The sequence below is a fragment of the Crocuta crocuta genome, unplaced genomic scaffold, assembly GCF_008692635.1.
Source record: "Crocuta crocuta isolate KB4526 unplaced genomic scaffold, BGI_CrCroc_1.0 scaffold68, whole genome shotgun sequence".
NCBI lineage: Eukaryota > Metazoa > Chordata > Mammalia > Carnivora > Hyaenidae > Crocuta > Crocuta crocuta.
The window spans coordinates 3,444,717-3,460,087 of record NW_027532426.1 but is presented as its reverse complement, the minus strand read 5'-3'; the positions used below and the strand labels follow the sequence as shown (position 1 = coordinate 3,460,087).

Below are 15,371 nucleotides of genomic sequence, written 5' to 3'. Positions count from 1 at the left end.
CGTAGGAGGGCGGGCGCCCCCCGGCATAGGAGAGGCGCGAGCGCGACGGCGAGCCCGACTGCAGCCCGGACGGCAGCCCCGATGGCAACCCTGACGGCAGCCCCGACGGCAGCCCCGGCGGCGGAGAGCTGGACGCCAGGTGTGGTGCCGGCGACAGGTTGTTGAGACGCCGTGTGGGCGACGACTCCCTCGAGGCATACACCATCTCCCTCTGTGCAGGAGACAGTCCCAGAACCTCACAGGGTTAGTCACAAAGGGGATCCCTTGCCCCTTGCTTAAGGAAACATCTCCCCCCTGATGCTTAGGAAGTCCCTTCTGTACTCTGCCTTCCCTCCCTCCTGCTGCATTTGGGCCCCTCTCCCATCACAGCTCCCAGAATGGAGGAAATGGCAGATGGAGAGGCACTAGAGGTGCAACCCCCAGCCCACTCTGCGGTGAGGGTTGGGGAAGCAAGAAGGGAAGCAGTGATCCCTGATAGAGGCCTCCTAGAATATCTAGAGGCCTGCTGGAGAAATCCTGAATGCAGAGGTGGGGATCATGAGGGGAGGGACCCCTCCATGACCTCACAGTTGGTGGAAGCTACTCTCTGCTTCAGCCTCTATGTTCCCTTCTCCCAAAACTGGCCTTGATCCCTGGTGACAAGAAACTAGACTCTGTGCACCTGGACCCCATCTGCCCAGCCTCCCCAATGCCCTGGAGATCCCCAGCCATACCCGGAGGTCCCCGTTGGTAAGGTGTGAGCCAGGAAAAGCTGCATAAAGTGGCTCCTTCCTATAGATCTTGATAATACTTCGGTCCTGGATGTCCCTAGGAGAGAAGGGGAAGGTGCAATGGGTCACCATTCTCAGCCCTGCGATAAGGAGGGGTAGCTACTCCAGGAAGAGGCAGGAGGGGTGGCAAGAGGGGCCAAGGGCCCCAACCTCTTCCTAACTTCTTGCTCAGTGCTTCAGACTGCCTGCCACCAACACACACCCAAGAGCCTCCACCCCGCCCACCCCTTCGGCCTCGCGCGCCATCGTCAGGTTAGCTCAAGCCAAAATGAGCTAAGCAGGTGTGGATGATGGGGGGGCGGGGACGGTAAGATGACCGAGGAAGGAGCGGGGAAGGACTGAGGTTGGCTCAGGAGGAAGCTGGGGAGGGAAAGGCCTGCGGAGTCGAGCCCGCCTCAGAGGAGGAGCCTGGGGAAGCCCACCCATGCCCCGGGGCCACGCCCACCGGACGTCCTCCAGCTCGTAGAAGACGTTGCGAGCTTCGTCTTTGATGAGGATGGCGGTGTTGGGCGACTTAAGCATGCCCATGGTGAGCTTCTGCGGGAACATGTGCGCGATGAGCGCGTGCAGCGTGTCCAGGCTGCTGACCTCGTGCGTGATGTGCACGCGCCGAGTCTCCTCCCCGAACTGCAGGAACAGCACCCCTGCGAAGGAGACGCCGCCCTCTCTGTCAGAGCTGCTGCCGCCGCCACCGCGGCCACCGCCGCCGCCGCCGCCACCACCACCACCACCACGGCCACCACCACGCCGTCTGGGAGAGCGAGGGGGGTCTTCGGGAGCCGCGCTGGTCCCACAGAGGCAGGGTCTGAGGCCAGATGCGGCCCCGGAGTGCAGGTGCACCCAGGCACTCCTCATGCTGCGCTCCTCTCCAGCACCTCCTCCACCCCAGGCAGGTAGCAGCCTGGACGAGGAAATGAAATGGGGGCGGGGGGAGGGGGTACAGGGGCAGGTGCGCCAGAAACTGAAAGGGAGTCGTTGCTGAGGGGAATGAAGGAAGAGGCGGCTGGCGAAGGGGATGAAGGAGAGAGGAGGCTGGGAGAGCAAGGGGCAGGGCAGGCGGTGCTGAGAGAGGGACGGGGTGAGAGACAGAAGGGCTGGGAAGAGGCCCCAAGGGGAGAAGACTGCTGGGGGGCAGGGAAGTGGGAATGTGGGAAGGGAGGCAGGGGCTCGGCTTAGAAGAGATGGAATGGGGGGGCGGTTAAGAGGGTTTCAGGGTGAACAGCGCAGAGGGAGGAGCCAGTGGCCAGGGCTGGGCTGGGCTGGGCTAGCAGTACCTGGCGAGCGCAGCTTGGCCTGGCTGGCAGAGCGGGAGAGGGGCAGGCTCTGGCGGAAGCGGTTCATCCTACTGAAGCCCAGGGGCAGCTCCGCCTCCGACATGGTCTCCAGCGACTCAGCCGAGGCGTACGACAGCTTGGCTGCCTGGTCTGCCAGCCCGGGCTGGGCTCCCTGAGTGTGGCGTGAGCTGCGGGTCTGCAGGGGCAGGGCAGGATGAGAGGAATCAAACATGAGCCCCTTCACTCTGCCCATTGCCCCTATCTGGGCATAAGGAGCCCCTGCTGGCCAGTCAGTCTCACACACACACACACACACACACACACACACACACACACACACACCAGTCTCCTGGATTCCAGACTCGCTGTGTGGCTACAGGAGAGTTCCCCAGTCACTTAGGGCCTTGGCCTCCCTAGGACACCCAGCAGGTAAGGAGTGAGCAAAGGACTCAGGCAACCTGGGAAGCCAGACAAGAAACCCTCTGAGCGGGAGCCAGGGCACGCCTGCTATTTTAAGCTTCCAAAGAACAACACAAATTTGTCACTGAGGTGAGCAGCAGAATCATTGAGCAAATTGGGGCATTAGTTCCAGACATTAATTAAGCGGCGGGTTTCTGAGCGGCGAATTTATCCTTCGTGGAGTTCAGAGGGTTGGCTGGGGGCAGGAAGCAGGGCCCAGGGAGGAAGTAAAAAGTATGGGGGCCCCAGGATCCCAGCTCTGTGAGGTAGGGGCCCTCATAGAGGGACACAATATCCTTGACTTAGGGTGGCTGGGAAAACCATCCCAAGGCTAGCTCGACTCTGGTTTCAGACAGACCCTGCCTACTACCTGCAATGTACATGCTAAGCCTGGTGTGGTCCCCATGAGCACGTGGCCTATGTGCCCGGCCTCAGCCCCTCCCTGCAAGAGGCACATGCTGCCACACAGCCACCTGGCCTGGCTTGCCTCCTGGAAAGGCCTCCCCCCCAGTGCCCAGCATGGCAGCCCCTTGCCCTGAAGCTATAGCTGAGGGTGCTAGCTGGCTGGGGCTAGGGAAGGGGGTCACCCAGTGACCCATCCCTTGCCCCAGGGACAGCTTGATTACTCTCCCCTCCAGGGAGGGGTCACCATGATTTCCATTACACTTTAAGAGCCTACATTTGGCTGAAGGCTGGGACTATCACTCAGGGTCACAGCTCCTGCCATTCTGCCCCAGCCCCTTCCCTTAAACCTGGGTGCTGTCAGAAACTCCATTGTTTAAGGGAGAAGATAATAAGTCAGATCTATGTTATGTACATTCTGTGTTATGTAGGATATACATGTGTATCTATTATATTTACATATATTATCAAGGATAAAATCACGTTGTCCAATTGTACTTTTCTATAAAATAAGTTGTCTGTTTTTAACAAGTCGCTGAAAGCCATTAACATTGGTTAAGTCAGGATTGAGACAAAGCTTTCTCTTTTATACGTTTCTCTGCTGGGTGAATTTTGCACAATCTGAATGTATCACTTTTATAATTAACAAAAGTAAAAGTATCTCTAAAAAGGAATCATTTATTCTCCTCAGCTTCCTCCTTCCCCAAATCCTGATTAGCCCCTAATTAATCTCCATCTTCATATTAACTCAATTTAATGTTCCCATTGGATTAGCACTCTGGAAAAGAGAACGCATCTTCCTCTGATGGGCAATGTGCCCGGCTGTGCCCGAAGTGGCCTGGAAGGCTTGGGCAGGCAGAAGGTCAGATTTGGAGACCTCAGGGGGGGATTCAGTCTGAAGCACGATGCCTTGATCAGTGAGTGGGCATGGGTCAGTGGAGGAGGAAGGGCAAACGTAGGAACTAAGCCCACGTGGGGGGCACATATACCCAGACTTTGGACCCCACGACTCAGCTCCAGGCTGATCACCGGTGCCAGCCTGTGCCCCTCTCTCTCACCTTCAGCCCCGAAGCAGTGTGGGGAAGCAGGACAGGTCTGGTGGCCATGAGGTTGCCAGGCAACGGAAAGGCCAGTGGCTGCCAGGCTGAAGTGGAGGGGGGCCTACAGAATTCAGGCAGAATGAGGCAGCTAGCAGGGATGATGAGTAGGGGGTGGCCACAGTGCCTGGGGACACAGGTGAGGTGCCAGTAAGAAGATGGAGCAGGGGCCAGAAGGAAGTGGGGGATTTGAGGGTCTGCTGACTGCAGAGAAAGCAGGACCCTGTCCGAGCAACCCTTGGGAGAAGAGACAGCCACAATCCCTGCGCTGCTAGTGCCTGTCTCCATCTTGGCCCTATGTGCACCTTTCCATTCTCACAGCCTTTGTCAAAAACCCTCTTGGGAAGAGAGAAAGCCCATTAGCACTTCTCTCTAGTCCTGGGCTGAGTCAAGAAGGCAGAAAAAAGTGAGACATCCAGGACTTCCTGTCTACGAAGGAGGTGACAGGAGGAGAAAACGGTCATTCAAGCAGCGCTCTCCGAAGATAGGAAGGGGCTGCTGTGGGAGCCGGTGCGCGCCTGTCACTGGAAGTATTCCATCAAGGAGCCCATGACTCCTGGTCAGAGATCAGGCAGAGGGGACCCTGAGTGGGGACGGCCGCACTAGGATCCAAGGTTTCCAAAGGCTGTCCACCAACTGGGGCAGATTCACTTGGGAGCTTTTAAAAACATCCTCACTGGGTCCCCCACATTCACTGAACCCAAATCTCTGGGGGTTGGAGCCTGGAGTTCAAGATTTTTGACAAGTTCCCAAGGGGATTCTGATTTGGGAATCCAGTCAGTTTCTGTGATTCTAAGAGCTAATGAGGTGAACTATCATAGAAGGTTCGCCAGGAGCCAGGCCCTGTGATTAGGACGTGCAGTATCTCATCTCTTCTATCTTTACACCAATACTATGATGCAGATATTGTTGTTCCATTTTACAGAGGAGAAACTGAGGCCCAGGGGATTCTATAAGTTGCTTCTGGTCGCTCAGCTAGTTCAATAACAGACTGGAATACACCTCTGGGTTCTTGGACCCGTGCATCAAACCATTACGTTCTGCTGCTTCCTCCAAAACAGTTATAGGCCTGACATCATGAGTCTATGACTCCATGATTTCTCTGATTCAAGGACTTCTCTCCGGGAGCATGCACGCAAACAAGATGCGTGGAGCGAGATGACACCTGGGGAGTTGGGGATGGATGCCTCACACCCCTTGTCACGATGCCTGGGACTTGGAGGGTCGGAGACTCAGGGGCACAGGTGGCAGCCTAGCTTGGTTCGGTTCTGGGCAGAGGAGGCACCCAAGGGCGCTACCCCGGGGCTCAGCAGGATGCCACCAGAAGGGGCAGAGAGCTCTCCAGCTGTGGACAGTCCAAACTGTCCAGGGGAGGCAGGAAGGCACTCATCCCTGCGCTTAGCCCTCCACTTGGGCAACAGGTTTGGGGTGCAGAGCTGTGAGTCTCTTGCCTGGCACTGGCCAGCTCCCCATAGTGCCAAGGAGGAAAGGGATGAGGGGCGCATCACACACCCAATGCCTCCCTGGAAGATGAAAGCTGAGTCCAGAGAAGAGGACCCTCAACAAGATCATGGGGTTCCAGGTCCCTGCCTCGGAGCCAGCGGTGTCTCCAGACGGAGGCAAATGTAAGGAGGCCTCTCTCTCATTCCAAAATGCCCCTCCCAGCCTGGGAAAGCCTAAGTACCCCCAGCCTAGACCCCCAGCAGGGGTGGCCCAAACTCCCACTCGGGATCCACGAGCCCCTGGCAGGCGAACCCCGACTCTCTCAAAGCAGCAGCCACAGCCTGCAGCCCCAAAGCCCGCCGCCCACACCAGAAGGTCCCGTGCAGATGCACACCCCTGTGCAAAGCATGTGCAGGGGGGGCCAGGGGCAGGAGAGCACATGCAGTTGTCACGGAAGCAGAAGCACACACACTGACCTTGAAACTCCAGTAGTTTGGCTGCTGATGGAAATAAGAGAAGAGATGGTTATGCGGGGGTGGGGAGGGGAGAGTAGGGGTGGAGGTGGGTTAGAGACCCTCTGAGCTCAGCACTCAGCCTTGGGACGAGGGCCCTCTGCCCCTCCCAGGAACAGCAAGGAAGCAGTACCTGGTACATCCCATTCCCTCCTGAGACCCAGGCCAGCCCTGGGCAGGCTCCAGGGACAAGGGACAACCATTCCAGATATGCACAAGCCACGCCTTCCAGTCATGGTAACTCAGAGAGTTATGGGTAGAAAAGGCACCGATGACCATGAGACACTGGGAGAAATGAATCGGAGCTGTGGGGTCAAAGAAGCGGCATCTGGTTGTGGCGGGCCAGGAGAAACTTCCCGGAAGAGGTGACATTTGAGCTGGGTCTCGAAAAAAGGAGCAGCTAGAGATTGGGAGGAAAGGCATGCTGAGCAGAGGGGACAGCACGGGCAAGGGCCCAGGGCAGGCAAGCAGGGAGTCCGTGGAGGGAATCGTCGCTAGTCCAGTCTGGCTGGGGCGCGAGGCCTGGGAAGGTAGCAGGTTGGGCCGCAAAGAGGGGCTGGGGCCAGCTGGATGGGCTTCGATTTAGACTTCACTAGGGGGACAGGCAGGAAATATCTGAATGAAGCACTGTGGGGTCAGGACTGGAGTCCGATGGAGGGGGGGATTGATACAGCAGGAGGTGGAAGGGGGGGGCAAGGCCAGGGCAGGGAGGCCTGTGTACCACAATGGACTGGATTTACAGAGCAAAGTGGACAGTGTCCGTCACTTCGCAGTACTGGGCAATGAATGGGGAGCCAGGGGCAGCAAGGGGGGCTGTAGAGACTGGGAGTGTGGACAGTGTCCTCTGGTTGGAGAGATGAGGAAGGCTCCCTGCACCCCAGAGTAGGGGACCTCAGGCTCCTCCTCATTCACAACGCCCTAGGGTCACCCTGTCTTCCCTAGAGACCAGAAGGCCCTTCCAGATGGCTAAGGACAAGGGAGGAGGCCAGAGGCTGGGCTGGTTCTTGGCAAAGCTGAGGGCACCCTGCTGACCGGTGCCAGCCTCAGCAGGGAGACAGAGGCAGCAGATGGCCTGGCACTGGGGTGCCTGGCACAAGCAGACAAGATCCACCGGCCTCAGAGCCACTGGCAGAGAAGAGGGACACTGAGTGTTCCTGATAAGGGCAGGACATCACGGAGAGGTACCCTGTGGCACCTGAATGCTTTCACGGCTGAGAGGAGTAGGTTGGAGGCGGAAGCAAGGGGTGCTGCTGGGATGGAGGCTTTACCCGAGTTAGACCCGAGCGGGGGTGATGCCAGGCTCGGGCTGGGGTGAAGATTCACTCCCCAGGGCCATCCCTGTCCAAGTTACAATTCCCATCTCTACCCCCAGCAGTGGCTCCAAGAGACACAAAAGACAGTCACATGCCAGGCAAGGGAAGGGGACAGCAAAGTCTGTGCCCCAGCCAATGCCTAGAACAATCTATGGACACACGCCACCCCCATGGGTGCCAGGGGCTGCCCACAGGTGCCGAGGGGAGAGGAGGCAAGAGGCTGGAGTAACGGGTCCTAGCCACAGCTGCCCGTGGCCTTGGGAAGGGGAGGGGTAGCAGAGGGAGTGGACGAAGGGGGGGCAGGCAGAGCCAGGCAGAGGGCACGGGAAGGTTTAGGATGGGAGTCATGTCTGCAGGCCTGGCAGTGATGGACGGCTCTGCAGAGAAGGCCGCCGTCCCTCCTCTACTGCCACCACCACACAGCGTACGGACAGGCCACCCACGGTGCCCCGAGATACGCAGGCCCCACGCGGAGCTGAGCACAGACTCTCAGATGTTCTCGGATAAGGACATCGCCACAGATACACCCAGAGTAACAAAAACACACTCACAAAAGGACACAAGCACTTGGAGAGAAGCCCTCCAGGGCCAGAAACAACCCCAGAAACTCAAGAGATCTTCATCCAGAGAGCAGTGTCACTCATGCACAAACACATACCTACCCCCCACAGGTCCTTGACTTGCTCACACACACTCCGACTCCACTCACAGAAACACGGAGGCACCAGTACCATTCACACACCCGAACATGTGCATCCCGAACGCACAGAGACATGGATACTATTCACAGGTATGTGTGCGTGCACACACACACCCCCAGCTGCAGAAATACACAAAACAGCACCCACACAATACACACATACAAAGAGAAGTTCTCATCCCTCCTTCCCCCTACTCGCCAGGCCATGGAGCCACTGTCGTCTGCCTATGACACCCCAGACACTGTGCGTTAGGGAAGCAGAAGATCCCCCGCCCCCACTCAGCCCCCAGGGTCAACACATCAGACTCAGTATGTGCAGGTGGCTGGGGCCCCCTTGTGCCTCTGGGGCCTGGCGACAGCCACACCAGCTGTGCCCTGGGCACGGGCCTGCCGCAGACTCCCAGGGCCGGGCACATCCGTGGGGCAGTCAGACCCGGAAGGGAAGGGTCCCTAGCTGGGGACAGGGTAGCCTCAGTGCCACAGGAAAGGCCAGGCAAGCCCCGCTAGAGGGTAACGACAGAAGAACTGCTGCATTGTGCTCGGCAAACTCGGGGTGAGGCTGAGATCAGACTTCGGAGACTGGGCTCTGGCCTGTGGGGCACGCTGAGTAGGTCCTGCCCTGCGGCCTCTCTAGAAAGTGGGAACAAAGATCCTCTTTTATGTTGGCCCCACCAGGAGTAAGACACATGGTCTCCTGGCAACTCAGTGTCCTTGGGGGGAGGACGGGGAGGAGAGGGGGACAAAAGTGGGGAGAAGGCCCTAGGAATGCCGTCCGTCCTCTGTCTCTGTCTCTTTCCAGGGTGTTAAAGAGTCTTGGGTGACGGAGAGCAGAGAGCTCCCCCTCCGTTTGCCAAGGTGGGGTTCTCCCATCCTACCTCCTCACCCTTTCCCTGGTTGTGCTCCTCCTGCGTGCCTGACACAATGCCTTGTGTGTAGTCGGCCCTCAACAAATATTTGACCATGAATGAATGCGAAGGAAACAGGACCAGTCCCTAGGAGGGGAGGGGATGTCTCTGAAGAGTCTTGTCTGGCACGGCTCCCACCATCTCCTGGCACCCAGCATTGCTCAGCCTTCTGGGCCTTTCCCCTGGGAATTTCCCAGCACCAGAAACCGCCTGGAAGGAGGGTAAAGGGCAGGAAGAGCCCCAGAGAGCTCTGGCCCCTCGCCCCCAGCAAACGCTTCCAATACCAGGGAGAAGCTCTCTCCCACCTCCACACTCAGAGGTGGGGGGGTCTCCACTTCCCAGAGGATGCTGAGAAGGTGGGAAAAAGGAAGGTTTGAGTGGGAGAGCCCGTGCCAAGGGTAATTACTTGTAGGAAAGAATCTTACGGGAGCAGGGGGCAAAAGGAAAGGTGTTCTAAAGGATTAGATCTGGAAGCCAAGCATTCACTCTCCAGGGAAAAGGCTTTCAGAAAGGCGGGAGGGGGAGCTTCCCAGAGACCCAAAGAAGCAAGGCAGGGGAGTCCTCAAACTCCCAGGTGAGAAGAGGAAATAGCTTCTTCCCTGGGGGTGGGGGGGGGGGCTGAAGAGTTAACCCCCTCCCTTCCCCACCTTAAGAGCCCTTAGTAGGGGTCTTTCCTCCCCCTGCAGCTGATCCCGGTCTCGGGGCTGAGCCCTGGGAGGGGCGGGCCGTGCCCCCTGGGAGCCTGAGTCCAGCCAGCTGAGGTCTCTCTCGCCTCCTCGGGCAGGCGTCCCCTGTAGGCTAGGCGAGTTGCGTGACCCCTCCTTGACCTCGAGCCCCGACGACGCATCCTCCAGGGAAGGGAGGACAAGCAAACGGGTCGCACCACCCGCTCCTTAGTCCCCTGGCTCCGCGTGCACCAGCGCACACACCCACCTCTTAACTCCCGTGAACACTAGTCCACGTAAACACCAGCCCCCCAGGGCTACCTGATGTGCCCCCGCGTGGCTAGCCTCCCACCACGACGCATATTCACGACCCTGCCCCCAGGTATGCCCATCGACACCCTCCCCTCCTACCCCTCCAACGCAANAGGATCCGCGGAGGCTGGTGGCTGCGTCGCCGCGGTCACCCGATACGCCGGCCCGCCGCCCGGGACTCGGGTTGCAGAAGGAGGGAGGGAGGTTAGGCAGTCTAGTGGAAGTGGGGGAGGGGCTGCGGCTTGGAGTCTAGCTTCTGGGCCTCTCCCAGAGTCCTCTTTAGGCTCCCGCTCCCAAAGGTCTGGCCTACGGTTGGGGGGAAGAGTGTCCTGCCTCCTGACATGTCACCCTCCTGTTCATGGCCTCTCCCCATCAGGGTCTCAGCTGTGCGCCGCTGCCCTCCTCAACTCTCCAATGACTCCATTCCCAGCCAAGCCCGGGAGGCCTAGGGCACCTAAGCTTCCTTGATGGCCTCCGATCTCTCGTCCTGCTGTGTAATTCTGGCATTCGCTGACACTCTCTGATCCTGCACTTTACATAAAGAAGCCTCAGCCTCAGCCACGGGGAAGTCTGCTAAGCACTGAGTAGCAAGTGATGACAAGAGCCTATGAACAGCCGCTTTCCTCTGTAATGACACAGCCCTGGGGTCAGGGTCTTTTCAAACTCTGATGGAATTTCCTCTATCAGAGCAAATTCCAGATGTGGACAGGCCTAGAACCCCATGACCAGGGACATCTGAGCTCACCAAGCTCAGCCTCACTCCTCTCTGTCAACCACATCATCTGGGGAGGCCTCTGTATGCTCCAGGCACCCTGTGCCTGTCCTCTGCCCCATCCCCGTCCCTGTACCAGCCCCGTTTTAGCCTCCATGTGCACTTGGCCCCACAGGACAAGTCTATCCCATTTGCCATCCAGCCTTGGGGGCAGACACATCTTTGTTCCCCGAAGTTCAGTCAAGATGGGGCTGAGAGCCAGGCAGGGAAGTGGGCTGAATGCCCTGTGGGTGATGCCGAGCGTGCCAATCTGTCACTAGACTTGAGTTACACTCCGCTAAAACGTCCGTGCTCTGGAGCCTTGTCCTTTCCTAGGCTGTCACATCTTTCCTTCTAATTCTCCTTGAAAAAGTCAAGCCTGACTGCCTGTCCCCGGGGGAGCAGAACGTGTGAGGAAGTGAAGCTGGTACCCATGCTACCCATTGGATTCCTTGTTTCTGCATCTCCTCTGCCTCCTAGAGCTGAACGCCTTCAAGCCAAGGCCCCTTGGGGGTTGCCCCTTCCCTGCTGCAACTCTGACTCCCTGACCCCTCCTCCCTGTTTGGGCCCCAGGTGCCTACTTTCCTCCCATGGCAAGGCCCGGGCCTGGGCTGGGAACCCAAGCCCTGCCTAAGTGTGCTCCTGTCTAGGCTGCGACCCATCGTCCCATCAGGGAAACCGAGGCTTGATGAGGAATTAGGGAACAAACTCAGAACAAATAGCTAGATGCCAAAGTCCTCTCAAATTAAAACTGGAAACTAAGCCTTGAACATACCGAGAAGGGTGGTAGAGAGACACTGTGAAGAACTTCGTGATGGTAAGACATCAGGGGGAGGTTGGTTCTGCTCAGAGATGGGAAGGTAGGGTGGGGATATGGGAGTGAGATGGTGGTCTGCTGTGGGGGTGGGAACGGAGTACAGGGCACAAGAGTCTCCTGTTTAAAGGAGAAAAGAATGCAAAAAGTGTTTTCAAAACCTGAGTACTCCTCCTCAAAAAATCCTTCCCCAAAGCCAAACCGTTGGGGGAGGCAGTGTTCGGAATCAGGTAATCGGGGGAGAGAACGGGGGATAGGAGTCTCCTGAAATCAGAGGCTCCTATGTAAAAGAAAGGGATGCAAAATTAAAGTCCTGGGTATCTTCTCTCTCAAAAAAAAAAAAAAAAAGTCTTCCCCAAAGCCAAACTCCTCCAGGGGTTTGGGGGGTGTGAGGGAAGTGGGTGACTCACCTGGGCCGGCTGGCCAGCCCCGGAGGGGGCGGAGTCGCCATGGAGGTGGGAGCAGAGGGAGCTGAGGAGGCACACGGGGTCCACGGTCCAGCCGCCAACCTGTGTGTGCGAAGGGGGGACACCCCATTAGGGGGAGCGGGCAGGAGCCGCTGGGGGGACTGTGACGGGGCGGGGAGGGACATTCCTGGGGCAAGCTTTGGCATGGACCTCACACCCCAGAGGGACATTGCCCCACTGGCTGGTTCCCTGCCCAAGGCTGGATCTCTAACTAGAGCCCCTGGTCTGTTTCCGGATGTTTCTCTTATGTCTGACTGGGGGCTGCCTGAGCCCAGGAGAGGGTCTCCTCTGTCAAATATGCCTGAATTCGCTTTCTTCAATTTTTTTACTGCCTCCCTGTACACTCTGCTGTTCCTCGCCTGTCCGCTCCTCCAGCTCCTCGTTTCCTGTGCACAGAGGATTCACCTCGTACCTCACAGAGATGGGAACCCGTCCGCAGGGGTCCTCACCCCCACTTGCCTCTGCGCTGACAGCACCTCTTTCTTCCCTGCTGTCTCCCAACCCAAGGCCACACCACACCTAAGACTTGAAACCCATTACCCCAGGACCTTTCCCCCAAGGCCTTCCCCGGCCTCGGCATCGCCAAATTCATTCACCTTCATTCATTCCACTAACATTCACCCAGCCGGCGCCACGCTCAGGCACCGAGCCCTCCATGGCAAGGGAGACGTCTGTAGATCCTACCCACTCACTCTACTCGACGGAATGAATGAGTGAATGAACCAAGGAATGAATTTGTGAGCGAGTTGCTGTGCTTTGACTCATTTACCAAGTGTTTGCTGAGTGCCAATCTGTGCCAGCGAATGTGCCCGACACGCCTGAGGCCCTCAAACGCACCCATATCTTGCCTCTCGGGCCTGCTGCCCCTTAAGGCCATCACCCCTGCTGTCATCATCTTTTTATGGCCAAACCTCCCAGACTGCTCTGTGCCACAGCTTTCCCGCCACCTCCAATCTCCTCAACCCCTGAAGCTGGCCCTGACCTTCATCACACCATGAGAAACGAGGGGGAGCCTCTGGACACACACAGGTCCCAGCCGGTGCTGATGATGGCTGTTTCTCCCCCACACTCTTGACTTCTAAAGCGCTGGTGGTTCTTCTGCGGGGCCTTTCTCCTCCTCCTCCACACTGTCATGGCCCTCTCCCCTGTCAGACTCCATTCTGCCGTGGTGGCAGTGCTTATGCCTCGGGTACCGCTGCCATTCTGCCCTGATTATGCCCAACTGTTCTCCTGAAGGTACTGTCCATCCAGTCTTGGGCCGTACCTATGGCGCCCCAATGGACAATCCCTGTGAAACTCACCTCCCGTATTCCAGTCCCCCCCCCAACATTTCCCTTCCACCCACTTATTCCTCCCCAAGGCACCGACAGCTCCCTGCCACCCAGATTTTCTGTCTTTGGCTCCTCCGTCCAGGCAGCAAACAAGCCTTGCTCAGTCTTCTCTCCAACCCTCCGTCTTTTCACCCTCTCTAACACATTCTCTTCCTCCTCTCCTTCTTCCCCTATTCACCACCCAAAAACAACCAAGCCCTCCTAGCCACCGCCATCTGGCCCCACTTTTCCAGTCTGCCCCCACACCTCCCACTGCCTCCCTTCTGCACCAGTCAGGTGGGCTTCTGTAGCGGTCCCCAAACCAACTCAGGACCATGCTGGCCTCGCAATCTTCCCTCCTCCTAAAATGACATTCTCTTCCTCGATGCCCATTCAGACCCCTTTCGTCCTTCTAAACCTAGTTTAGGCCCCTCCTTCTCCAGGAGTCCTTTCCTGACCAGGCCTGCTCACCTGGTCTCCTCTCCTCCAAACCCTCTCCCAGCCGACTCTGCCCCCTCATCCTTCAGTGTAACCCTTCTTCCACCTCCTCCAGGTCACAAATGCCCCGCCCCTCCTCCCAAGCCAGAGCACACAGAAGGAACCCGCTGAGAGGGGCTTCCTGAGGGTGAGGGCCATATCTCCAGCTGCAACTGTCCCCTATTGCAATCAGAGCTTTGCTCCTAGGAGGACTCTGAAGCTGGGGAAAGGCAAAAGCAAGACCGAACTGGAGGCGACACCAGGGGCCACCTGCAATGTGTCCCTGTTCCCTGCTGTGACAATAGGAATGGGGACACTCTTCCCCTTTCCCAGCCACACCCAGCAGTACCTGGGAAGGGGGACAGAGCAAGAAAGGTGTGTGAGCCGGGGCTGACAACCCCAGGCTTGACTGCAATAGTGTGGATGAATGTACTCCCCTCCCCCACTTCCCTTCTCCCCATGGACAATGCCTGGGTCTCAGCAGCCATCAAGGCATCTCGCCAATGTGAGACTGTAGGCAGAAGGCTAGCCCCAAGAAAGAACTTTCCTACAGACAAGAAGGTCATAGTTGAATGGAGAGGTGCATCCAGGGACCCAAGGATCTGGGAGAGGTTTACAAGTAAGTATCCCACCCCATATAGAAGAAGACAGGCCCTGGTCTAGAGGCAGGGACCCTGACTCCTCTGTAAGCCTTACTGATGGCAGGAGAGAAGCCAAGGCACGGAGAGAGGCAGCCTCTAGCTCGAAGTCACACAGCGAGTCTTGGGGGGAAGGAACAGAGAGGGAAGAGATCAAAGGCCCCAAGAGTTCTGGGCTCTGTTCTTTCAGGGGCTGAGACCATAGGCTCAGACCCAGCCTATGGAGGCTCCCAAGGGGGCCACGTCACAGAGGTGCCAGCCCCAAGAGCCTCAACTCCAGGCTGGAAGGACCTTCAGGCTCAAAACAGTCAGCCCCTGAGACTGTGTCCTCCTCCTCCCCACCACATCTTTGGCCTCCAAGACAGCCTTCCTGCCCTTCTGCCCAGTCCAGCAGCATCTCTGCCTCTCTGCTCAATCCAGTGCTCCCAACTCCCTGACCCAGCGGTGTGGAGGCTGAGCCCTCACCCCCTCCTTCTTTCCCAGGCTCCAGAAAAGGCCAACCAGGCCAACTCCCCGCCACCCCCTTCCCGCTCTCTCCTCAGATGCCTCTGGGAATGGGGATGAGCCTGGGGGGCAGGCAAGCACGGCGCCAGATGCCCTCCCCAGCCCACGGCCAGCCCCCACTCACCTGCTCTCGCATCCTGTCCTGCTGACCGCGCAGGGCCAGGGCGTGCTGGGGGTACTTGTTCTTCAGGTGGTCCATGAACGCATCGCGCTTGCGGTCCGCATCCGCCTTCTGGAGCCCGCTGAGCGCCTCCAGGCTCTGGGCGGCGATCACCGTGTGCCTCCGCTCCGACGTGTGCACCAGCCCCACGTTGGAGAAGCGCCGGCCCCCGCCGCCCGCGCCGCCCCCGCCCCCCAGGGTCCGGTACTCCCGCGGGTACTCCGCATCATCAGCAGACAGCATGGGGGGGCTGCTCCGCTCCGGATCTGCGAGAGGGGAGAGGGGGCACGGCGGGGTCACCGGGCGTCCAGCACGGGGCTGCCCGGCCCTCCCCGGGGTCACTGCTGGGAGGGACAGGTCTAAGGCCGGGCAAGAGGCCCCCCGGGCTGCGACCAGGG

The 15,371-nt window shown here is 58.4% G+C and overlaps 1 protein-coding gene across 1 annotated transcript in view; it reads right to left on the bottom strand.

The window, feature by feature from the left end:
- The window catches only part of SRCIN1 (SRC kinase signaling inhibitor 1), a 67,138-nt gene that overhangs the window by 26,617 nt on the left and 25,150 nt on the right, over positions 1-15,371 (bottom strand). The window contains 7 exon segments of the mRNA XM_077779291.1: positions 2-211; positions 714-807; positions 1,216-1,414; positions 2,045-2,240; positions 5,922-5,945; positions 11,828-11,926; positions 14,938-15,239. Coding sequence (XP_077635417.1) covers positions 2-211; positions 714-807; positions 1,216-1,414; positions 2,045-2,240; positions 5,922-5,945; positions 11,828-11,926; positions 14,938-15,239 — 1,124 coding nt within the window.